Source organism: Arvicanthis niloticus, chromosome 18 (genome assembly GCF_011762505.2).
Source record: "Arvicanthis niloticus isolate mArvNil1 chromosome 18, mArvNil1.pat.X, whole genome shotgun sequence".
NCBI lineage: Eukaryota > Metazoa > Chordata > Mammalia > Rodentia > Muridae > Arvicanthis > Arvicanthis niloticus.
Genome location: NC_047675.1, coordinates 31,763,992 through 31,789,135, shown reverse-complemented (window position 1 = coordinate 31,789,135; position 25,144 = coordinate 31,763,992). Strand labels below are relative to the sequence as shown.

Sequence of the window (25,144 nt, the reverse complement as noted above, 5' to 3'; positions counted from 1 at the left end):
AGACAGCAGACAGTTACATGTTCTGAAAACAGTTCTATGTTTCCTAAGGAAGGGTCCTGGGAAACATAGAACTTTGGTCCCAGCAGCTGGGAGGCAGAGGCAGGTAGATCGCTGTGTGTTCAGGGCCAGCCTGGTCTCTACATACTGAGTTACAGGATAGCCATGGAGAGACCCTGTATCAAAAAAGAAAAATACCTACTTCCATATTTCTTGTGAGCTGCTTAGTGTAAGAATACTGAGCACTCATATACGAGTATGTAGTATACTGAGTCTAAGAGCAAGAGTGCTAAGAGTGATGGCGGTGCACACCTTTAATTCCAGCATTCAAGAGGCAGAAACAGGAGGATCTCCGAGTTCAAAGACTACACAGAGAAATCTTGTTTCAAAAAACAAAACAAACAAAAAAGCTGACTTTCAAACCATACAGACAGGTTCATTTTTTATCAATTATGTAACAAACTACAAAACAGCCCTTAAGCAGGTAGTAACAAATATTTCTCTCACACAAAGACAAAGCAGGAGACTGAGCTGAAGCATGGAGAGAAGATGCTCATCTCTGACTGAACAGAGGCAGGAACATATGGGGGTGCGCACACACCCACCTATATGAGAAGGAAATACAGACACTGCTGATGCAGTGTGAGTCCTGTTTACTAAGGGAAGAAGCAAAGTTCTGGAACTGTTTTCTTTTCCTGATCCTCTTGTCTCCAACTCCTAAACTTGCAAGTGGATGCCATTACACCTACTTAACGCAGTGCTGGCGATTGAACTCAGAGCTTCGTGCATGTTTGGCAAGTACCACTGAGCTACATCCCCAGCCTTTAAAACTATTAAATGTAAAGAGTGAATTAAGAGAATATCAACAAGGAATCAGATATTAAGGCTTTGAAGTCTCAGATCTCTTTCTTGGTGTACTGACTTGACAAGCCTACCTTTCACTTTCTCGTGTCTATAGCACTCGAAACCCAACAGTGCTTTGAGGATTAAGAAAAGAGATAACAACATATGGTAGTGTACATAGACAGTGCAGTTCATGAAAGGCTGAGGCAAGAGACAGGGAGGTGGAAGCCACCCTGGGTTATACTCTATATAATACCACCTGTATATTGTTCATTAAAGTATGAAAAGTCCCTTTTATTTCAGTTAAGAAGAATTATGCGGAGCTGGGGAGACAGCTCAGCTAGGAAAGTGCTTGTCATGAAAACCTGAGGACTTGAGAGTTTGATCATCACCACCTGTATTTTAAAAAGACCTTGGAGCCGAAAGGATTGCCCAGTGGTTAAGGGTACTTCCTGCTCTTGAGTTCAGTTCCTAGCATTCACAATTGGTGGTTCACCAGTAACTCCAACTCCAGAGGATTAATGATCTGGGCCTCCACTGGAGTCTGAATTCATGCCACATGCCTATTTCCCACATACATAATATTAAAAAGTTAAATACTAATAAAAAGAGTTTGGAGTGGTGGTATGTGCCAAATAATCCTAGCACTTGGGAAATATCTCAGAAGTAGCCCTGGGGTGTAACCTCTGGCCTGCCTACACACACACACACACACACACACACACACACACACACACACACACACACACAGCATTGCCTTTATTTACAGGAAAGGCGAGAAACTCACACTGCTGGAAGAGGGATTCAAGCCTCTGAAGTCAGTCTGAAGTAGTTTTGTTGTCTACACTTCCAGGCAGCCAGAGAGTACTTATTATCCCTTGCCTAGTACTGTTGCACAAAGGGTACACTGCCTGCTTTCCTCCAAGCTGCACAAGTTATAAACACTCACTCATTTTCTCTGGAAAGAATGTTTAAAAGTTAGAGCTGTGGGTAAATGCCTCATCTTCAAGATAAAATGCTTCATGTTCCATATGACTGAGACACTGAGTGAAAGGAACATACTGTAGGTGGCAGTATGTCAGAAACAAGATGCTTCCTTGTGGAGCTCACTCAAGCCTCCACTGCCCTATGCCTTAAAAATTAAACAAATCCAGCCAGAAAAGGGGGGAAATGCAGAGAAAGGTTAATAAGGTCAAAAAAGTTTCAAAGGTTTTTGGTTTTGAGAAAGTTTGGAAAAATTCTGTGGTCAATCTGTGCAGACGGCTAACAGAAATCATAGTGTAAATAAGACTATATGGCCTTCACTAGCAATAGGATAGAGTCCAGACGACTCCAGTGTTCTAGGGGAAGAAAAGAGACAATACCTGTAAGACCCATGAGTGAAACCAATGGTGAAGTCAAAAGAAAGAACTGTGCAGATCTACTAGAGGCTGTCAGTAGTTTCTTCAGAGACAGCACATGAACATGATGAACAGCATGGGACCAGGGAAAGAGGACCTTGCAGAGTCTACAGCAGCAGAGAGCTCTGCAGCCAACAACTACGAGCTGTGCACCTCATGCTTCTTGTCATCACTTCTAACTTCTGGGGTCGTCTAACACTGCTTGATGCCAGGGCTAGTCTTGAACTTGCTGTGTGGTAAGGCTGGCATAGAACCTGTGCTTTGATCTTTCTGCTTCCACCTCCTCAAGTACCACCTGGCTTTAGACAGATTACAAGCATAAAGGAAGAGGGACCTTCTTGCCTCTACACAGTAAATCTTACACAGATTTACTGTAAACTGGGCCTCCGATGTGTTGCCTCTAATCAAATCAACAATGACTCACTTACCACTATCAGAGGAGTCTTCTTTTTTAGATCGCATCTTTCTTTTCCTTCCTCGTTTGCTCTTCTTTGTTTCTCCTCCATTTTCCCCTTCTACACCGTCTGGACCAGCACAGTTATCTGCATGTCTTGCCATTGTATTCTGACAAAAGGAACAAACCTTGTTTCACACTACTAAAAAAACTAAGTTCAGACTGACAGTTCTCTTTATTTTAATTGAACAAAAACAAACTTTAAGGATTCCATAAAGTGTCAAAATTCTGCTAACTGTACTGAACACGTTCCTCGCATCCCATTCAGGAAAGACAGATAGCATCTGTAGCAGTCAGAGATGAGGAAAGGAGTGAGGAAGCACAGTAAGAAGTGGGGGTGTGGGGTAGGGTACTGAGCTCAGTGCCTGCAGTCACAGAGACACTTGGGGAAATTTCAGAATAGCTGGCCAGTGCTGACTTGGCTAACCAACAGAGAGAGCCAAGTCAGACTCCAACTGGTTAGGGGTAGGATGAAATACAAGAGTTCAATCCACCCAAGGAAATAAATGCCTTTTTACCACCATCCTACTCAAAGATGCTGCAGTCCCTATTGATACAAGGCTTTCCCCATGGATAGAAGAGCCTGAGACAGAAATAAATCTTTTCTAATGGCAAAGTATCTCTACATTTATTATTACTTCAGTGGTAAAAACTGCATTCTGTAACAGCAGATCAAGCATGTGATATTAAGAACTGTAACAGCAACCTGACCCTTACCCGGCGTGTGAATGTTTTCCCACACTTAGAACAGACAAAGGCTGCAGGGACAAAGTTGGGATCGTGATAGCGCTTGAAGTGCATGTCGAGGAGCTGCTTCTGGCGGAAGGTCTTGTCGCAGTGGCTGCAGGCGTAAGGCTTCTCCCCTGTGTGGGTACGCTTGTGCATGATCATGTGCCGCTCCTGAAACACAACTACTTGTCAGAGAGGCCTCAGAGAGTCACAGGGCTGTCACCCTAGGTGCTACGCATGCATACTCTATGCCTTCTATCCTCAAGAGTTGACACTGTTTGCCCTGACAGTAACAGTATATTCACAGGAAAGCAAAAGTGCGTCCCTAAAAACCCAGCACAGAGAAAGCTGCTCACCTGTGTTGGACTGCCTTTCTAACTCCAGTTTAAGAATCATTCCAGGGCCAGATTCTTCTCTCGGGTCTTGGACTTAACATTAATACCCTTGGTATGTTTTGGTTTGCTTTTTTTCCCAGGCATAATCTCATGTAATCAAGGCTGGACTCTTAATTCACTATATAGTCAAGAAGGACTGCCTTTCCCAAGTGCAGACATTACAGGTGTGTGCCATCACACAAGGCAAAAAGTACCTATATAAAAATTGTTATCTTTTTACAATATTGGGGATATCACCAGGTAACTACTCTGCAACTGAGCCATACCCACCCCTCTTTAAGAGAGAAACTGGCTGTGTCTTAAGATATCAACTGTGACAAATGTGTACTTGTTACAATGTATATGTATATGGAGACCCAGATTCAATTGATGAAGAATAACACCTATGATTTTAATAGCATTCCTTATACTTGTCTGAGAAATATTTGTCAGGTGGATCTCTAAATTTGAGGCCACCCTACTCTACAAAGAGATTACACAAAGAAACCATATCTCAGTTTTAAAAAAAAAGTACCATACTAGTCACATGATACTTGACACGGATAGAGCATCAATGGCTTTCTTTCTTTCTTTTTTTAATTCTTTTTTTTTTCCAAAATTTATTTATTCATTTTACATATGTGAGTACACTGTAGCTGTCTTCAGACACCCATAAGAGGACATCAGATCCCATTACACATGGTTGTGAGCCATCATGTGGTTGCTGGGAATTGAACTCAGGACCTCCGGAAGAACAGTCAATGCTCTTGACCGCTGAGCCATCTCTCCAGCCCCATCAGTGGCTTTCAAACTAAAATAGCACCTACCTGTCTACAAGCATAATCACACTGGTCGCACTTGAAGCGCTTCTCATTTTTGTGTGATTTTTGATGCTGGATGAGAGCATACCGCTCATGAAACACAGCATCACAGTAGCGACATTTTTTGCCCTGCTCAATATAGGAATGCTGCTTTCGCAAGTGGACACCTGCAAACAAAATATAAAGCCAAGTTAAACTTGGAAAAAAAAATACAAATTAAATGTTTCAACAATTTAGTACTATATTTACTTCTTAAGAACATGAGATCAGAAGTAAAACCTTCAGTCAGTAGGCGTGTAAGCCTGAGTCAGTCCTCACCCTCCTCCATCCCCAGCACGTCAGGTGAGGAGACAACAGGTCAAAGATGGAAGCCTGGGGACTGCACTGGACACGGAAGCAACCAGAAGTGCTGAGCAATCCAGAAAGTGAGAGCAATGGGAGGTCACTGAAGGTGAGGTGAGGTGCAGAGTAAAGTGGGTGCTAGAGAGAACACCCAATAACGACAAAGCCACTTACTGAGGTGAGGAATAGTGGAAAGGGGTTAAGACCAAGCTGTGTCTGTACTGGTATTGAAGTATAGGTCATTCTAGACCTACAGTCTGGCAGACATTGAATCTGAAACAATGATATTAAAACAGGGATGGGAACAGAAAAGGATGGTCTGGTACTAAAACAGGAGTGGAACTAGGGAGCTGATGAGGTCACTAAGACAGAAGGCCAAGAGTAAGAACTTGTATGCTTAGGCTTGTTTCACTGTTGAGTCAGGGTCTCCATAACTCAGAGAGGTTACCATGTAGACCAGGTTTGCCTGGAACTCACAGAGATACCTGCCTACCCATCACACAACATGACCTGGATTTAACTTCCAGAAATATGGGATGGTGTGGAGTGCGTATGTTTGTGGTGGGATACATCTGGAGAAACTCAGTTATTTTTAAAAATTTTTTGTGGTACTAAAGATTGAATGAAGGGCTCCTACACATGCCAGGTAAGCACTTGACCACTGAAGTTTGTCACCAGCCTTCTTTTAAAGAACAAAACAAAACAACAACCTCTTTACATAGGCACAGACAGGTCCTGAGACTGTCATCCTCTTGCCTCAGCTTCCTGAGCAGCTATACCATGAGGCCTCATTCAAAATAATTCTTTTATGGATAGGAGAGAAATGAGTACACCAACTTGGGAAAAAAAAAAAAAAAAAAAAAAAAAGACCCAGGAGTATGAGTGTGAAGGTAAACAAAATAATAATGAAAATACATAAGGAAACAGAAAAGTGGGGCTGAAGGTGAAGGGACAAGGCACAGATAAAGAAAGCCACACCAGCCCTTAAGGGCAGATGGGAACAGTGAAGGTCAATGTAGATACAAGGAGACTGTAGTTGGTTTTATAATAGGAAATTTCACCCTGCTGCCTTTCTACTCTAAGAACAAAGACCAGAAAGTTAGTAGTTAAAAACAAGGGAAAGACCGTCTAACACTGCTGCATCACGGTGCCTCCTGCAGAGCAGAGCCAAAGGATCTGTGCCCCAGGTGAATTAATATACTAAGGAACAGTAGGAACAGGACTGCTCAGGAGGAGGGCCGCCCATATTGGGATTATGAACACACTGATATGCAAATCCAGTGTCTCTCCCAAAAAGACAAGAGGACCAGGTGGACCAGGTTCACCTTCCCCAGCATGGGAGGTGGGGAGGAAGAGATACCACATACTTCACACACCCATCTCTGGGCTCACAGAGGCTGGATTAGGACATCCGGTCTCCTGCTCTGTTACTCTTCACATTACTCCTGAGATGGCCTGGGTGCCATCAACAAAACACAACAACCCCTAAAGATCAAAATAAGACAAAAAACCAAGCCAGCCAACAAACCAGCCTGAGGGAACCCAGGGGCTTCTGCCCAGCTTTGGCACTCATAAACTGTACTGAACATCTGGTACATCTCTGGGAGCACTGGGCTCACCACAGTACTAAAACTAGAGTAAGCTATGTCATGCTTACTTAATACTTAAGTTACACTTAAGAGTATAACTTAGTGGTACAGTGCTTGACTGCTAGTGTATATGAGGCCCTGGCTTTGACAGTCAGCATTTAAAAGTTCAAATATGTTCAGGAAGCAGTGTATTCTGGGTTGAGAGCATAGACTGAATAGTATTTATATTTTTCATTTAATAAAACAGGGCCTACTAATTTGGGTAAGGCTAGGCTTAACCCCCCCTACCCCCCAAAATAAAAGGATTCTCCTGCTTAAGACTTTTGAGAAACTAGGACCAAGAGGTGCATGTCATTAATTAATCTCTTTATCTTCTGTCTGAGACAGTCTCACATAACCCAGGCTGGCCGTGAACTTCTGATTCTTCTGCTTCAACTCTCCAAATGCTGGCACTTACTATTCCTGACTTCTGCATTTCTTTAGTAAGAAAGATGAAGAGTGCAAGCATGTGTTACACTAAAATTTCTATAGATGAATTCTCCCTCTATGTAATTCTGGCTTATCAACGCACAGGAATAGTTAGCACCAAACCAATAATATATTCCAATTATTTACGGAATGTACAAATATTATTGAAAAACCTGAAGGAAACTGACCTTATTTGAAATATGCTACTTCCCTATTTAGAGAATGGAAGCTACTATTACAAGCATACTGCTTCCCATTACAGTTCCCACTACCTTATGTATAATCTATATTCTGGATATATCTAACTTGTAATTTCACTGTAATAAAGAGAAATAAGACAGAAGGAGAGAAGGTAAGCAGTGGCTTTCATTAAGTGGTAAGTCATTCATTAACATACACAAAGTTTAAGGTCAAGTTTTTACCTTCTTATTTTCATAAATTCTTTGTCTCTAATAAATCTACTTACCCAAATCACTTTTTCGGGCTATGACAGTGTCACAATGGGGACAATGAAATTTGGCCACATTTTCTGTGTGCTTCTGTAAAATGTGCATCTTCATAGTACCACTCTGGGTAAACCGAGCATGACAAATATAACATTCATAAGGTTTTTCCCCTTAAAAGGAAATACAGAATGAACAAATTAAATGAATAAGTACTATAGCTTTAGCTTCGTAGGTGAATAGCGGAGTGGCAGACACATACGTTAGTTAGGCCATATAAAATCTAAGACCTTGCTTGAAAAGGTAAAGCTTGGTGTATTGTTTAACTCATGCCTATCTTCAGAATTAGCAAACAAATTCTATATCTTTGCTTTGCTCAGCTTTCTACACTCGTCTATTTTAGGACAGTATTTCTTATGGCAAAGCTTACCTTGGGGGAGGGGCACATTAGAACTAAATTGTTCTTCTGCTTTTATTTTTTGAAACAGGGTCTTGTCTTGCTGCCTAGGATGGTTTGGCACCAGAGATCCTCTTACCTCAGCCCCAAGTGTGATGATTATAAATCTTGTGCTCAGACACTAGCACAAGCCTTTCTTTTTACAAAAATGACAGTACTTAGAAACCAGAGTATGTTAGATAATCTATCCAGACTTATTATTTTGTTTTGTGAAACTTGAAACAAGGAATCACTATGTAGCCCTGGCTCGTCTGGAATTTGCCATGTAGACCACGCTGGCCTCAAACTCAAAAGATCTGCTTGCCTTTGCTGGGATTAGAAGTGTGTACCACCACATCCAGCTTCTACCCAGACTTTTAAAGATAAGCATGAGATTTTAACTTCATTTGATATCTCCCTTAAAAGAACCATTTTTACATTATAAGACTCAAATAAATAAAATTGCCCTCGACTGTATTCTCAGAACCATCAATTCAGAAGCTATGCCAGAGCTTTTCTTAATAGTTTTCCATTCAGGTAAGCCCTGGCTGCACACAGCAGTTTACAGGATTCACTGAACAGCAGCTCATTAGTACCAGGAGGGGAGAAGTCCTACCTGAATGGGTTCTCATATGCCTTTTCAGCTTGTATGTGTCCCTGCTGGCATAACTGCACAAACTGCACTGGAACGGGCGCTCTCCAGTATGAGAGCGAATGTGTCGTTTTAATTTGCTGACCTGAAACATGAAAGCAACCGAACGAACCTCTTATACTTCTGTTAACATGGACTATAATATGAACTCTATGGCTTAGGTACAAAACCTTAATTTGGGGGCACTAAGGTTAGGAAAGGTTTCTTTACTGTAGCCTGTGCTTCCTCTCGGCAGTGTTACAATCCAAGGAGATGGGGTAAATGGACAAGACACAGATCAGGTAAACTGTCACACTAATAATTGAGTTGGGTGATAAGGTATATTAGTCTTTACGTGTGTGTGTGTGTGTGTGTGTGTGTGTGTGTGTGTGTGTGTTGGTCCTGAAGACTGAACCCAGGGACTTGTATAAGGCAAGAGCTCTCTACCAATGAGCCACGTCTTCAGCCCTTTTATTCTGTTTGAAACATTTCACAATACTCTAGTAAATAACTCATACCTAGTTTATATATACATTAATTTCCTATAAAATTCAACTCCAAGCTCATGTTTTAATTCCCCTACCCACTTTCCTCTCATTTGTATTTCCTAGACAGGCTGAAATTTAGGAGTCTGATTTCTCTTCCTTGCCACTTGCCATGCTTTCTGTCTCTTAGTTAAGTACCCTATCCCAAACCGTGAGTTTCAAACATGACTAAAAAGTACTTTGAATATTCATAATTCATGTCTGTCTGAAATTTTTGGAAAAAGTCTTCTGATTTTAAGAGAAAATCCCTCCTACACCCCTGAGAATTATCTATTAGATGCTCTCATTTACTCGGCAGTCAAGTCCCTATCCCTGGAGCATCGCTCAGCCTCCGCCCCCTCTGCCACACACAGGCTGAGAGTGCTCCTCCACTCACCAGTAGTAGCACCTCACCCCATGCCTGCCTCATTTACTAGTCTCACAATATTCAACAGAACACATCCCTCTATATAGTTTCAAATTTTTCTTTAACTTTTCATTCACATTTAGTCTGTTGGTAAAACTTTGGAATCAACTTGTAATCTTCATTTATTTATGCCCTTTGGAAAAATTTGTAACCTTTTTCTGTCTAAAGATGTAACAGAGGGCCAGGCATGGTGGCTGGCACATGTCTTTAATTCCCGTACTCGGGAGGTGGAGGCAGGCGGACCTCTGAGTTCAAGAACAGTCCAGTCTACAGAGCGAGTTCTAGGACAACCAGGGATACCCCCAAGAAACCCTGCCTCAAAACAACAAAATCACACAAATGGTTTTTTACTGTTATTTCAGTCATTTCACCACTATCAGATTTGGAACCACCTCAAGGTTTCACCGTTCCTGTCTAACTCCAATTGAAAGAGGTTTAAAACTATTATTACTATTTCTCTCTTTACAGTGCTGGGGACTCAAGACAGGGCCTAGTACTCTACCACTGACAGCCAGTGTCCCAAATTAAAAACTTTTGAAGAACCAACACAGTAGCAAGTAGCAAATCTGATATTGATCTCATACGGTGGGTCTCAGTGAAAACAGTCACACCATAAGTAACTACATAAAATTACATCTCTGTGCACAAACTTATGCTTACACACTGGCAAGATATCAGTATATTTATGCAAATATTCTAAAATTAAAAAAAAAAAGTATGGCTAGAGAGACAAGACTATCAAGTGTTCTTCCAAGGACCCACAATAGGGTCACATAAACTTACAACCAATTCCCCACAACTCCATCTACAAGGAATCCAACTTCTTCTAGCCCCAGCATTCCTGTGAACCCAAACCACTCCACACATAATTAAAAAATAAAACCTTAACTAACCAATCCCCAACAAACAACCACAAAAAACAAACCCTGAAATAAATCTTGAACACCTTTGGTGTTAAGCAAGCATCACTGGTAAGGGACACACAACTTTTACACTCATACGAGATGCTTGGAGACTGGAGACACAGCTCAGTGGTCCAGTTCATGCCTAAAGAACTGGGTTCAAACATTGGTTCATGCACAAAATTGTTCATTTCTATATACTTTTTGTTGTTGAGGCAGGGTTTCTTTGTGTAGCTTTGGCTATTCTGAACACTTGAAATCAGAGATCTGCCTGCCTCTGCCTCCCAAGTGCCAGGATTACAGGTGTGCACCATCACTGCCCAGCCCATACTTCTTTTATATTTGGTTTCTCTCCATTGAACTGCTGGATATTCTCTAAAATAATAAAAAATAAAAATCCTTAAGCAATGTTTTAAGGCCTGGCAAAATGACTGAGTAAATCACTTGTTGATGACAGAGTTTCAACCAAGATCCACAGGGTGAAAGAAAACTGCTACAGTCAAGTGGTGGCAGGAAGTATTCCCAACCCAAAGAGAAAAATAGGAAAAAAACAAAAAACAACAACAACAAAAAAAAACCAAACAGCTGGGTGTGGAGGAACAGGCCTCTAATCCCAACACTCAGGAGGCAGGGGCAGGCCGACTTCTGTGAGCTTCAGGCCAGCCTAGAAGTAGTTAGACCTTGTCTCAAATAATTAAAATTTGAAAAGAATAAATTTTTGTCTACTATAATATACTTATTTTCTTCCATTAGCTGTAATGAAACAGTAGCACTAAGATCCTAGAGGATGATGATGATTTGAGACAGGATGGCTTAAAGCTTGCAGCACTCGACCTGCTTCAGCCTCCCGACTGCTGAGGTTATAGGCATGATAGATCACTTCAGTAATTCAGTTAATTAAGAGAGATTTGCTCTGGCTTTTCACTAGCCTTGTTGGAACTTTATACAGTAGTGAGAACTGAATTTTATTGTCCCTCTTCTAGCTCCCTATAAAGTAATACACACACTGCGATTAGTCTTGTCTTGGATATACTTAACAACTTACTTTTCAATGTAATATTTGATTTGGTTGCTTACTAACGATATGTAACCTCTCCCTCCCCTTCGGCTGTATCCTTACCCAGTTCTGGCAATAGGGTAGACTCAAATAACAAAGCTAATCATCATTCCTATACCCCTTTATTCCCTTCCAAGTGACGGGAATCAAACTCAGATCCTCATGAATGCTGCTCTCGGCAAGCACTGTACCTCACTGATTATAGCTCCAACCCCACACTTTCTATTACTGTAATTATTAAGACAGGCTCTTAACTATATTTCAACCTCAGTATCTAGTCCAAGGTAATTTCAAACTCAATTCTCAACCTATCCAATGCTAAGACCAAAGGGGTATACACCAAACCTTCCATTTTGAAATGACTTGGGTACTGTTATTTCTTCAAAGTATAGGACAACTTTCTGGTACTAATATATGGAGGTGGTATTTTTATTTTATTTTATTTTTTAAGACAGAGTCAGCATGCATCTCCCTCCCTCCCCACTCGCTTTCTCCATCTATCTATCTATCTATCTATCTATCTATCTATCAATCAATCAATCATCTCTTGGTCTGGCTGTCCTGGTACTCACTATGAAGAACAGGCTAGCCTTGAACTCATAGAGACCCATCTGCTTCTGGCTCCTAAGTGCTGGGACTAAGGAAAGCACTAGCATGCTCAGCCTTAGAATAGGTATTCTTTAAAACAAACAAAAAAAAAGCCCACCATGGTCTAAGAAGGCTCTCAATAATAAACAACTAGACACTCACTTCTACACTGGCATAGTCACACATGGAACACTTAAATGGTTTCTCATGAGTGTGTTTATAACGACGATGCCGCACCAATTCTCCACTGGTCACAAAGGCCATGTCGCAGTCTGGGCACTTGTGAGGACGAGTACCTAAAGAAAGGAGGGAATAACAGGAATTAATGGCACATTACATGACAGGGTTCAATGTATGGCTAAAGCTATTGCATAAGTTGAAAGTAGCTCTACAAGCTACAGGAAGCCCTGGACAAATTTTCATCACTAGTCCCTAAGATGTGAGAACACATGCTAAACTTTCAGTTTCTGCTAATTATTTGAGTCTAGTGCCTTTGAATAGAAATATCCTTCTTACTCCTATTTTGTAAATATACTGATTACTAAGAATCCAACCATTAATAAAAACTCCAGTGTATTTTAGTCCTTACTAAACGTAACAGCATAAATGGGCAGTGGTGGCGCACGCTTTTAATCCCAGCACTGGGGAGGCAGGGTCAGGGTCAGGGTCAGGGAGTGGTCTGAGTTCGAGGCCAGCCTGGTCTACATTCTACAGTTCCAGGCCAGCCTGGTCTACATTCTAAAGTTCCAGGACAGCCTGGGCTACATTGAACCCTGTCTCCCCACCAAAAAGACTATAATTAAGAAAATCACAATGTCAAAAAGACTATAATTAAGAAAATCACAATGTCAAGAATAAGAACAGACACCTGCAGAAATTATCCTTCCTTCCATCCTTCTTTCTTTTAAAGATAAGGTCTCAATACATAAATACATAAATACATAAATATATAACCCAGACTGCCCTTAAACTCATATTCCTAGAGCCCAGCCTCCCAAGCTCTCAGGTTTACAGGCATAAAACATCATGAAGAACTCTATAAAAACGACTTTCTAAAAAGATGAAGTATAAATATGGAAGTGCTAGGCTGGAGAGATGGCTCAGAGGTTAAGAGCACTGTCTGTTCTTCCAGAGGTCCTGAGTTCAGTTCCCAGCAACCACATGGTGGCTCACAACCATCTGTAATGAGATCTGGTGCCCTCTTCTGGCATGCTTGTGTGCAGGCAGACTGCTGTGTACATAATAAAAATAAATAAATTAAAAAAAAACAAACAAAAAACAAAACAAAAACATGGAAGTGCTGATGGAAAAATTACAGTAACTAAGAAATGGAAAGGAATGCTTATTCACTCATTAAATTTGTTTCTTCAGTACTAAGAACTCTTTCTATGAAGCATATATATAATGTGGTGACACAGAAAAATAAAAAAGATAGTCAAGGAAGGGAAAGCAGCATTAATTTCAGGAACAAGGTAATCAAAATAATAACTTCTGGGTTTTACCTAGTGTTATTGTGGGAAGAAGAGTTCTGTGTCTGGGAGAAAGAGCACACAATGTTCAAACTGCACCATGCTGTGGGGTGGGCAGGGATCGCCATGAAGCTCTACATGACCACCATGTCCTGCTCAAGGCTCATGCTTACCAAGTCATTTTTCGTTTGCTGTAACTTTATAGGCAAGAGTACCCACTAGAAGCTGGGCATTGTGGTGCATGCCTTTAATCCCAGCACTACAGGCAGACACAGGTGGATGTCTTTGAGTTCAAAGTCAACCTAGCCTACATAGTAAATTTTAGAACAGCCAGGGCTATATGGAAAGACCTTGTCTTAGTAAAACAAACTCCAAAGAATGCCCCCTAGAATGTAAGCACATTTAGAAAATGAAAAGCTTATTCTTCATCAGTGGCACTCGAGTATGTATGCATTTGACTTTTGCAGGCTTAGTTAACTACATGACTAAGTTTTACCAAATCAACTCTGGATAACCACAGAATGAACTTTTCAAAGCTTAAGTACTGAGTACTTAAGACAGAGTACTCATGTCAATGTACATACACATTGACAAATTCTCTCAAAGGGTAATACAGTGTCTTCAAAGCACTAGATGCATCTGTGTGTGTATGTGTGCATGCTATTAAGTGACCAGATGGCTAAGAATATCCCAATAGATAACACACTTATAAAGCAATAGACAATCAACTAACTGGCTAATCGTTTGACATGTAAAGCAAGAGACAATTGACTAATTTAATCTGACAACCAGTATATTAAATCAAAATCAACAATCACCATTTTAAATGGTGAAGATAGAGGAAAGAAGTAGAGACTGTGGGAAGAAACTATTTTCCATGAAAACCTGGGTCAGAGGACTAGTACCTAGTACCTAGGCAGAAAGATAAAAGCCTGTAGACATAATGCTAAAATCTTTACGAATTATGTCAAGGAAAGACTGCAGATTACAAAAAGGAACAAAAATAGTATTCTTCAACTTCCTACTCCAATAATCTTGGATTAAAAACCATGTTTAACCTTTATGACACTGTAGCCCCACATTACTATCCAGCACCTGTGTGTGTGTTAAGATGGTTCCTCAGGAGGGTCACTGTTCTGAATGCTCTGCCACAGAGATGGCACTTGTGTGGTCTCTCATCAGTGTGGCTTTTCATGTGACGATCCAAATTTGAACGTCGCGGACATGTGTAACTACAAAGCTCACACTGGAATGTTTTCTTTACACCTGTGTACAAAACAAAACATGGACTTGTTACAATGTTTAGATTAATCCCAAACTACAATTATATTCTCTTAACTTTTTATAATCAAAGTCAATCTAAGTAGAAATTAATTCACAGCATTCATAGACTTACTTCTCTTGAGGACTTAAAAACACAAATAAAACCCTTCTTTTGGATTGATTAAAAGCCATGGCACCCACTAGATGCTTTAAAAAAAAAAACAAACAAAAAAACAAAACAAAACAAAACTAACTTGCATAAAAGCTGTTGTATCCTTTTCCCCAAATGCTTTTACAAGTCCATTACAGATTAAACTCACTTTACCTTTTTTTTTAATCTTTGTTGGCTTCGGAGGCTTCATATTACCGACCACTTTCTCCGCATTGACCTCAGACAGCAGTCCCTCCTGCTGCTCCTCCTCAAAGTCATACACAGACACATCCACGTCCTTGCCCTCCTCTGTGTATCGGAGTTTGCTCTTTTTGGTTTTCTTTGTTTTTTTGGCTGGTGGCTGATAGTCTGGGTCTTTTTGCCAGCTAGGGTCTTCCTGAGGAGGAAGCTCCCCTTGCTCAAGTGTCTCCACTTCTCCATTGGCCCCCACTTTCACCACCTGAAATCCTTCAGGCAAAGGTAAGGTGTGACATATCATCGGTTCACTTTCTGCAAGGCCCTCTTTAGACACTTCATTCTCATAAGCCCCCTGAAGTTCTTCTACTGAAGTAGTAGCAACAGGTACAGTTACAGGAACAGGTACTTGGACAAGCTGAAGCTCTCCTATGTTAATGGGCTGTTCCTCCATATTTACAACCTGCAAGGTTATGATCTGGGTATCGTCCACTGCAGCCTCTGCTTCAGGTGCCACTGTACCCTCCATTACTTCAGTCTTCATTTGGAGAAGGGTAGGATCCAGCTGTTCCATCATTACCATCTGTACACTGCTGTTGACATCCTGGACCACCTCACCCCCATCTGTCTGGTTCTGGGGCAGGTGGCAAGCATCCTCTTCCTGGCCCCCTTCCCGGCGTCTCTGGTAAGTCTTTCTTTCCTTCCCTTTAATGAAAGTTTCAGACTCCTCCACAATGGCTTCAACTGCCTCACCTTCCATTTCCCCTTCCTTTATTAAGGGAGAACACAGATTGTTATTTATGATATGGTTTGCCCAAATAAAAGCACATACATTTTAAACTAAAAACTTTAGTGGCAGGTGGTAGTGGTGCACACACCTTTAATCCCAGCACTTCTCTAAAAACCAAAAACCAACAAACCATCAAAACCCTACCCCAACCCCCTCCCCCAAAAACCCTCCTTAGTGAATGAACTGGGCATCCACTTCAATGATTATTCAACAGGTATCTCCCTCTTTGATGGGATATTATGAATCTTCCCAATCAAAAAAAAAAAAAAAAAATCCAAAACTGATCAAGACTCTATATTATACTTAAAATTAACAGAAAACTGGTGACAGTGGGTGTTAAAATACACTGCAGAAGTGTGGTCTAAGAGAAACACTACAATGTTAAGTTTAGTTTCTTATGCAAATAAACTGCCAAAAGAAAAAAACATGGAAAAGTTGAAGCAACAACCTACAGGCTCAAGTTTTCTTTCTTTTTTAAAATATATATATGACTACACAGTCGCTGTCTTCAGACACACCAGAAGAGGGTATTGGATCCCATTACAGATGGTTGTGAGCCACCATGTGGTTGCTGGGAATTGAACTCAGGAAGAGCAGTCAGTGCTCTTAACCACTGAGCCATCTCTCCAGCCCAGGCTCAAGTTTTCAAACTGAGGGAACTTAGCCTCCAGAGACAATTGGCAAAGTCTGAGGCTATTTTTCAGTTGTTATTCCTGGGATAGGATGTTATGAACGGCATCAGATGAATCACACAAGGCATAGGTCAATCTTCTACCACAACAAACTGCCAGAGCTGGGCACTGTGGGGCATGACTAAAAAACTAGCACTTGCACAGCTGAGGCTGGAGGATGATATCTGAGACTAGCCTGGCCACACAATGATAATCATAAACAACAAAGAGACATTAGACATTAGAAACTTTAATTCTGGATATTTAATTATATTAAAAATTACTAGTAAAGCTAGTTTAAAACTTACTTATTTTGGAGTGCCTTAAAAGTAAAAAATTTCAGTCAGAAGAAGAAAGTTTAAGATAACTACTGTACAATATGCAGACAGTAGTTAGCACTCTACATATCTACCTTCTCTCACCACAAATGAGACATGTTAGATTGAATGATTCCTCAATGTATACACATTTCAAAATGTTAAACATAAATATATTTACTTTTATCTCCCAATTAAAAAATTGGTTTAAAAAATACATTGTAGGGAGTAGGGCTTAGTGGTGCACAAATCATTGAGTTTAAGGCTAGACCAGAACAGCTAAGGCTATGTAATGAGACCCTGACATTTTATATCTATTTATATATAAAGCACTAGAAGAGACTTTGCTTGCTTTTAAATGGCTTTGGGTGTCAAATCTAGGGCCTCATTGAACTCCCTTAGAAATCATACTTTGTCATACCATTTTTCAGAAAGCTATATTGGGTTGGGCTACGGAGAGATGGCTCAGTTGGTGAAGTGCTTTCTGAGAAAGCATGAAGACATGAGTTTGATCCCCAACACCCACATGGAAAGTTGGGCATGGCAGTGTGTGCCTATAATCACACTGCTAGAGAGGCCTGACTGCCTCTGCCACCATACCTGTCTACAGTTTCTGTCTCTTAAATCTTCGTAGTGCCTAGAGTAAAATAACAGTCCAGGAAGATGACACACACAGACACACACTAAATAACTAGGACTTAATTAAAACAAAACAAAACCCCTTTAGGAGTAAAATGGGAGTCTAGAGATAAGTACTTTGTTATTACTTATGTTTGGTTCAGATGGAGCTCACAACTGGCTCTAACTCAAGTTCCAAGGGATTCAACTCCCTCTTCTTACCTCTTGAGGCAACAAGCATGTGACTGACATACATATATACATGCATGCATGCATGCAGGAAAAACACCCATGTACACAAATCTAAAAATAAACAAAAAACTAGCTGATGTAAAGTGAGTCTGAGAAACATCTAATTTAAAGCAATACTGTAACCTAACAAAACCCACAAATAAACACACACACACACACACACACACACACACACACACACACACACTCTCACACACCCCTAAACAATTTAAAGTGCTTTATGTTCTTGGCCCAGTCTCAAACAAGGCTCTTACTACTTTACTAGAGACACAGTTCATCAATTCTCTATGCAGGCACTATATCTGAGCCAGTATTCTGGGAAGGCATTATAAAATCTATAGAGAAATAGCCATGGCCTGATTCAGGATGAAAAGGATTCAAGGTAAAATAAGATAGGCTTAGAGAAAAGTAGCATGACCATGTCGAAAGCAAATGCTTGTATAAATTACAATTGAAGACGGCTGAGAATACAGCTCACTGTCAAGGAACTTGTCAAACACTAATGAGGCCCTAAATTCAATCCCAGTACTGTCCCCTTCTCACCCAAACTGGAAAATGTACTGGTTCACAACTTTTAATCCCAGACTTGGGAGGCAGCCGTATCTCTGTAAATTTGAGGCCAGGTTGATCTACATATTGAGTTCCAGGTCAGACAAGGTTATATAGTGAGCCTCTGTCTTGAAACAACACAATATGCCCAACAACTAAAAACCAACTAAACCAATTATTACAAGAAACTGCGTTTTTACCCAAACACTTGCTCTCACTGTCGTTCTCCCTCCTTGTCCTGTTCCTTGTGTCCATCCTATTTTCTTCAGATCCAGTTCATTCTTTAAGACACTAAAGTTTCCTAAGGCCATTACTTTGCTGTTATATGGCTGCTAATAAAATAAAGCACATGATTTTGTGCTTAACAATGCCTCAAAATAGCTGAGTATGGTGATGTACACTGTAATCCTGCCATTCAGGAGGAAGAGGCAGGAGATTAGGAGAAATTTGAAGTCAGCAACTTCAAGGCTAGCCTGAGCTATTTTAAAAAAACTATCATGTATCTCCCCCCCCCCCTTAAATTGAAACATTCTATCCAGGACAGAATAGAGTCTCAGAAGACAAAGGAAGCTAAGGAAAACATAAGCCTCAGAAGTTCATGAAATTTAACTGCTGAAGAACCTTAGAAAGTTAAAAAAAAAAAAAAAAAAAAAATCCACGAATTCCCTCTTCAAGCACTTCTATACACAGCGCTCAATTATTGGGAGGAGACACTTTTCAGCAGAGTTGTTTTCAAAAGTTGGGCAGGGAACTTCTGTCCTGTGGTGGGCCTTTCTGTCACACAGCTGTCTGAATAATCTATGCTCCTATAAAATAAACTCACAAATTTACTTGTTCACGAAACTCAAATTGAGTGGAATCACTTTATGGATTGTGGCTGATACCATATCTAAGATAAATGATCATCTGTTCAAGTCACTTCAGGTAAAGTCATGTAACACATCACCTAAAAACACAAACCAGAACCATCAAATTTAAAATAAAAACAAAAACTGTGAGGCCAGGCTGTCTCTCTGTCTCTGATTCTCATGTTAGTAATTTCATCAGTGATGCTGATTGAACCTAGAGCTTCCCACAGTCTAGGCAAGACCACTACCACTGACTCACATCCTCAGTACAGCAACTTTTATTTCTGAACCAATTCAACAAAGTCCACCATGTGTGGAATAAAGACAAGGATGATGGAAAACTTCCTAGACAGCCAGTTTGGTTTGTATTGCTGTTATCCATTTTTACTACCCTTTGCTCTAAATATCAAAGAGCAAAACAATAGGGGTTTTGTTTGTTTATTTTTAAGACTTATTTATGTAACTGAGTACACTATCATTTGTCTTCAGACACACCAGAAGACAGCATCAGATCCCATTACAGATGGTTGTGAGCCACCATGGGGTTGCTGGGAATTGAACTTAGGACCTTTAGAAGAGCAGTCAGTGCTCTTAACTGCTGAGCCATCTCTCCAGTCCCCTTGGTTTTTTTGTTTGTTTTTGTTTTTTTCCAGACAGCCTTGGCTGTCCTGGAATTAGCTCTGTAGACCAGGCTGGCCCTGAACTCTCTGCTTCTCCAAAGGTGCCATCACCACCTGGCTAAATAATAAAATGTTTTACCACAATGGAGACAAATATAACAAAATGTTACTGTAAAAGGTAGGAGTCAAGGAACTTTATAATTTATTTATAAATTTAAAATTTCTAGGCATCAGTATGCCAGAGTTTTGTAAGATCCAGTATTTCTGATTATGAAAGTTCTCAACACCAACACTAGAACCCATGACTAGGCAACTATGTTGCTCAAAGTAAGGTCTGAGGAACAACAACACTGGGATAATTCTGACATTTGTTTGAAACACAGAACTTTGGGCTCACCCCTACCCAACAATCAGGATCTGCTTCTAGGGTACTGGAACTGTCACTATGTAGCTGCCGCAGAATTAGGCTGGCCTGGCTACAGAGTAACACCTGTCTGAAGAAGGAAAGGAGGAGAGGGATAACTTAATATCAAGTAGCAGGAAGGAGTAGTCTCAGTCTCAGTCTCAGTCTCAGTCTCAGTCTCTCTCTCTCTCTCTCTCTCTCTCTCTCTCTCTCTCTCTCTCTCTCTCTCACACACACACACACACACACACACACACACACACACACACACACACACACACACGTAAGCCTACCACTTTGTGGGCGGAGAGAAAAGTTCAGAAATTAATGGTAAGCCTTGTTTACAGTGAGTTGAGGCTGGGCTACATGACACCCTGTTTTTTATAAACAAACGATTAGTCAAATCAACACTCAAGGAAAAAATTTCTTCTATAACACCTTCTTTGGGGTTTTGTAGCACATAAATAATTTGAACCCAGAAAAATCAATTGTCTCTGCTGTAAATCTGAAAACTTAAAATATTAAATACTAAATAAAAATCCTGTATAAAAGAAGTCATAGAATTATACCAGGTAGAAAAAAAAATAACATATAAAGGAACACAAATTGAAAACAACTGTCTGCCAAGGAGTTGAGCCAACAGTACTCAATGAAAGGAACACACGACTTACAATCCATGAATATCAGCATCCACTTTAGTCTTAAAGCCAACAACTTCTAGAAAAATATTACATAAAAGGAATAGGCAACCACTCTCTGTTTAGAAATCTCAGTGCATCTCTTTGAGCAATAGATTCCTTTGTCTAGCTTTCTCCAGAAGTGAATCCCTTCTCTGAATCAATAATTAACCCAACAGTTTCTGGCTTCTTTCCTTTACTCCCTGGAGGGAATACTCTCCTAGCTGCCCTATCCCTGTTAATAGTTCTAATCCATCTCCTCCCTTCTTGACTCCTGCTTTAATCCTGATTGCTTAAATCTCTCTCCTCTCCCATCTGCCTTGTTTATGCCCACCACATCTTCCATAGTTTTATTAAACCTCTTTTGTGGGATGGTACTACTAAAAAGGGGTCTACAACATTTAATTTAAGAAAAGGAGTCTTTCTTTAGCTTCTCCTTGTCATGGGTCTTTCCCCTGTGTCTCTGAGAGCAATCTGTTTCAGAGCCTAAAGGCTAATTTCTCCATACAGATGACTACCTATTACTTTCTCAATTCAAAGGCACTGGGTAGAGAAGGCAGACTGTAGCCTTCAACATATCACAAACAAAGGGAAAAATTATTTGGTTAAACAGTTCTACCCTGGGGGGTTGCAGTACCACTATAAAATGACAGCTTGTTTCTTTGGCAATTGGGGTTTTGTTTTGTTTTTCTTTCGGGGCAGTGCTTGGAATGGAATCCAGGGCCTTGTACCTATGAGAGGCTCTTGGCCATGGTACCACTCAATAGTAGTCCCTGTCACAATGGTATTCTGAGAATAGATCCTTGAATCTCCTATCATAATGGTGGAAAAATGAAATAAAAAAGAGGAGTTACTAATACTGCTCAGTTAGTAGAGTTCTTGCCTAGGACAAACAAAACCATGGGTTTGATCCCCAGCACCCATGAAAACGAGTATACGGGTATCCCAGTATAATACAGGTTTTAAAAAAAAAAAAAAAAAAAATCAAGGTCATCCTCACTTACATAGAAAGGTCTTAAGAACACAGAAAGTTTCATATCATCATACCAAGCTACATAAGATCTGTTTGAAAATAAAACAAATTTTGTTTTGTTTTGAGACAGAGTTTCTCTGTATTTATAGCCCTAAGTGTCCTGGAACTCACTCTGTGGACCAGGCCAGCCCTGAACTGAGGGATCTATTTGTCTCTGCCTCTAGAGTGCTAGGGTTAAAGGCATGTGCCACCATGTCCAGCTCAAATAATTTTTAAGGAAAAAAAAATTAGCAAACATCCCATCATCCCATCAATTTCTAGATGGAAGAGGAAGGAGGAGCTTCCTTTAGACTGAGCAAGTGAGATCTTAAAAGAATTGGGGGTGAAAGGTTAGAAGGAAAGCTGGTTCAAGTATTTTTCTGACCTTTGACAGAAGATATGCAAGGACCTAACTGTAACAGAAGACACCTGAAATATCATGCTCCTATGTCATAACCTGACTATCCCTCAGGCAGTCTGCTAGATCAATCCCCTTTATCCTTCTTTTGGCTTTTCCTTCAGCTCTATGCTGTCCAAATATGTCCCATCTTCAATCTCATTTCACTGTGTAGTCTCTGTCAGGTATTTTCTGTATGCTCAACTGACTCCACATCTGCTGTTTCTAATCCTTCTCTTCCACCTCTTAGTTCAGCAATTTTGGTTTTTATTCCTTAGAATTCTATGGAACTGCTGCTGTGAGGCAAACAATGATTGTTAATGGGTAAATCCAAAGGGACTTTTCTGTCCTTATCTGACTTGACCTCCCTGTGGAATTTAACATTCTATCCCAGGCTTTATCCCAGACTTAAGCTAGACTATCTGAAAGCTGGACATACAGCCCCACAAGTCCTATCGCCCACAAAACTGCTTTCACTGAGGTTTTTGGCATTATGTCCTTGGCTTATATCAAAGGAAACATGGGTGAAATTTTATTTGCAGTAAGTATAATGCTTATTTAGAAAGCTCTTATTAAAATTTTTCTTTTGCATTAAATTATTTTAATTTTCTATGTAGGAATATTTTGCCTGTGTGCATGTCTGTGCACCATGTGCTGGCAGAGGCCAGAGAGTATCTGATCTCCTGGAACTACAGCTGTACACCACCTGTGAGTGCTAGAAATCAAACCCAGGTCCACTGTAAGTGCTCTTAACCAATCAGCCAAGGTAAGTAAACTCGTTTTTTTTTTTTTTTTTTTTTTTTCATTTTTAAGCTATATAATAGATCTTGTTATCCATTAAACAAACAAACAAACAAACTGTTTACATCTTAATCAATTTGTTAACATGTGGTGTTTGAATGAAAATGGCCCTCATAGACTCATAGGGAATGACATTATAGGTGTAGGTGTGGCCTTATTGGACAAATGTCACAGGGGGTGGGCTTTGAGGTTTCAGAAGCTCAAGCTAGGCCCAGTATCACTCACTCCATCTTCTTGTTGCCTGCCCATACAGATGTGTAACTCTCAGCTACTTCTCCAGCAGCATGTCTGCTTGCATGCTACCATGCTTGCCAGCATAACAATGGACTAAACCTCTGAACCTATCAGTCAGTCCCAATTAAATATTTTCCTTGATAATAGTAAGAGTTGTATCTATTCACAATAAAACCCTAATAAGACACTCCATTCTAATTTGTACTTTCTGACTTTTAAACGTATTCATATATTTCCTATTAGTATTTTCTATATATATATACTCCAAAAGTTAGAGAAAAAGTATATAGAAACTTATTTACAACAAATTTATCACAAGAAAACACACACACACACACACACACACACACCTCAAGCTGGCAATGATGACTCTTGCCAGTGTTGATTCAAAGCCAGTCCAGATAATAAGACAGACAGACAGACAGACAGACACAGACAGACACAGACAGACAGACACACACACACACACACACACACACACACACACACACACACAAAAAAAAAAAAACCTCAAGCTGGCCATGATGACTCTTGCCAGTGTTGATTCAAAACCAGTCCAGATAATAAGACCCTGTCTTAAGAAACAAATAGTTAGCTGCTGGTGGTGTATATCTTTTAATCCCAGCACTCAGAAGGTAGAGGCAGGCGAATCTCTGAATTCTGCCCAGTCTAGTCCATGACATCCAGGTCTATACACACATACACATTCATACACCCATACCCTGTTCCAAGAAAAGAAAAAGAAAGAAACAAATAACAGTATGGACTAAAAAACCTGAAATACCTATTTCAAAGTCAAAGAACTCAGAGCCAGGAGTTGGTGAAAAATGTAATAAAATCTCAGAAATCTTTACCTTAGCCTTAAAGCAGAATATTAGGAGTCTGAGGATGTCCTTCCTGAGCTACAGAGAATTCAAGGCTACCTTGAACTAAGTAAGAGGCAAATCTATAAAACAAAACAAAAACTATATAGTATCTCAGTGGTTTGGTATATACCACATATACTCAAAACAGTAAGTTCCAACTCTAGCATCAGAAAAGGAAAAAAGAAAAAAAAATATGACACAGATGAACAGCTTTTAAATCTGAGGAGGACAAAGGCTATATAATATATATACTTAGAAAACAGGGTCATGCTTGGTGGCACACATCTTTAATTCTAGCACCTGGGAGGCAGAGGCAGGCAGATCTCCATGAGTTCCAGGCCTGCCTGACTCACAAAGCCTAAGAGAGCCAGGGCTATTGTACAGAGAAACACACACACACACACACACACACACAAAAACCTAAAGGGGAATGGGGGTGGGGGGAGAGGGTGTGTGTGTGTAGAGGGAACAGAAAATAGAGATGATGGCCTTAAACAAAATAAACAAAGACTAGCATGGATCTACAGCTCAGTTGGGAGAGTGTAGTTGCCTAGCATGCACAAGGCCCTGTGCTCAATTCTCAGCACTATATAAACTGGGAATAAAGTCAAGTACCTACAATCCTAGCACTCCAAAGATGGCAATAGGACAATCTGAAGCACAAGGTTGCTTTCAACCGGGCAGTGGTGGCGCACACTTCTAACCCCAACACTTGGGAGGCAGAGGCAGGTGGATTTCTGAGTTTGAGGCCAGTCTGGTCTACAGAGTGAGTTCCAGGACAGCCAGGGCTACACAGGGAAAGCCTGCCTAAAAAAACAAAAACAAAAACCCCACAAGGTCACCTTCATCTACACAGGGAATTTGAGGGAAGCTTGGCCTACAGATAATGTCAAAAAAAAAAAAAAAAGTATACCAACATCTATATATTAACCTTGTTACATAAAACAAAGAAACACTAACATTTGTATGTAAAGTATAAAGGCCAA

At 40.4% G+C, this 25,144-nt stretch overlaps 1 protein-coding gene across 6 annotated transcripts in view; it reads right to left on the bottom strand.

Annotated features, from left to right (window-relative positions):
* The window catches only part of Ctcf (CCCTC-binding factor), a 47,390-nt gene that overhangs the window by 2,906 nt on the left and 19,340 nt on the right, over positions 1 to 25,144 (bottom strand). For all 6 annotated transcript variants that reach the window (XM_034522669.2, XM_034522670.2, XM_034522667.2 and 3 more), the window contains exons 3-10: positions 15,083 to 15,872; positions 14,590 to 14,760; positions 12,188 to 12,321; positions 8,513 to 8,633; positions 7,484 to 7,633; positions 4,625 to 4,785; positions 3,412 to 3,594; positions 2,669 to 2,804 (exon numbers count right to left, since the gene is read on the bottom strand). In XM_034522669.2, coding sequence (XP_034378560.1) covers positions 2,669 to 2,804; positions 3,412 to 3,594; positions 4,625 to 4,785; positions 7,484 to 7,633; positions 8,513 to 8,633; positions 12,188 to 12,321; positions 14,590 to 14,760; positions 15,083 to 15,863 — 1,837 coding nt within the window. In that variant the 5' untranslated portion in view covers positions 15,864 to 15,872. The remainder of the gene's footprint in view (positions 1 to 2,668; positions 2,805 to 3,411; positions 3,595 to 4,624; positions 4,786 to 7,483; positions 7,634 to 8,512; positions 8,634 to 12,187; positions 12,322 to 14,589; positions 14,761 to 15,082; positions 15,873 to 25,144) is intronic.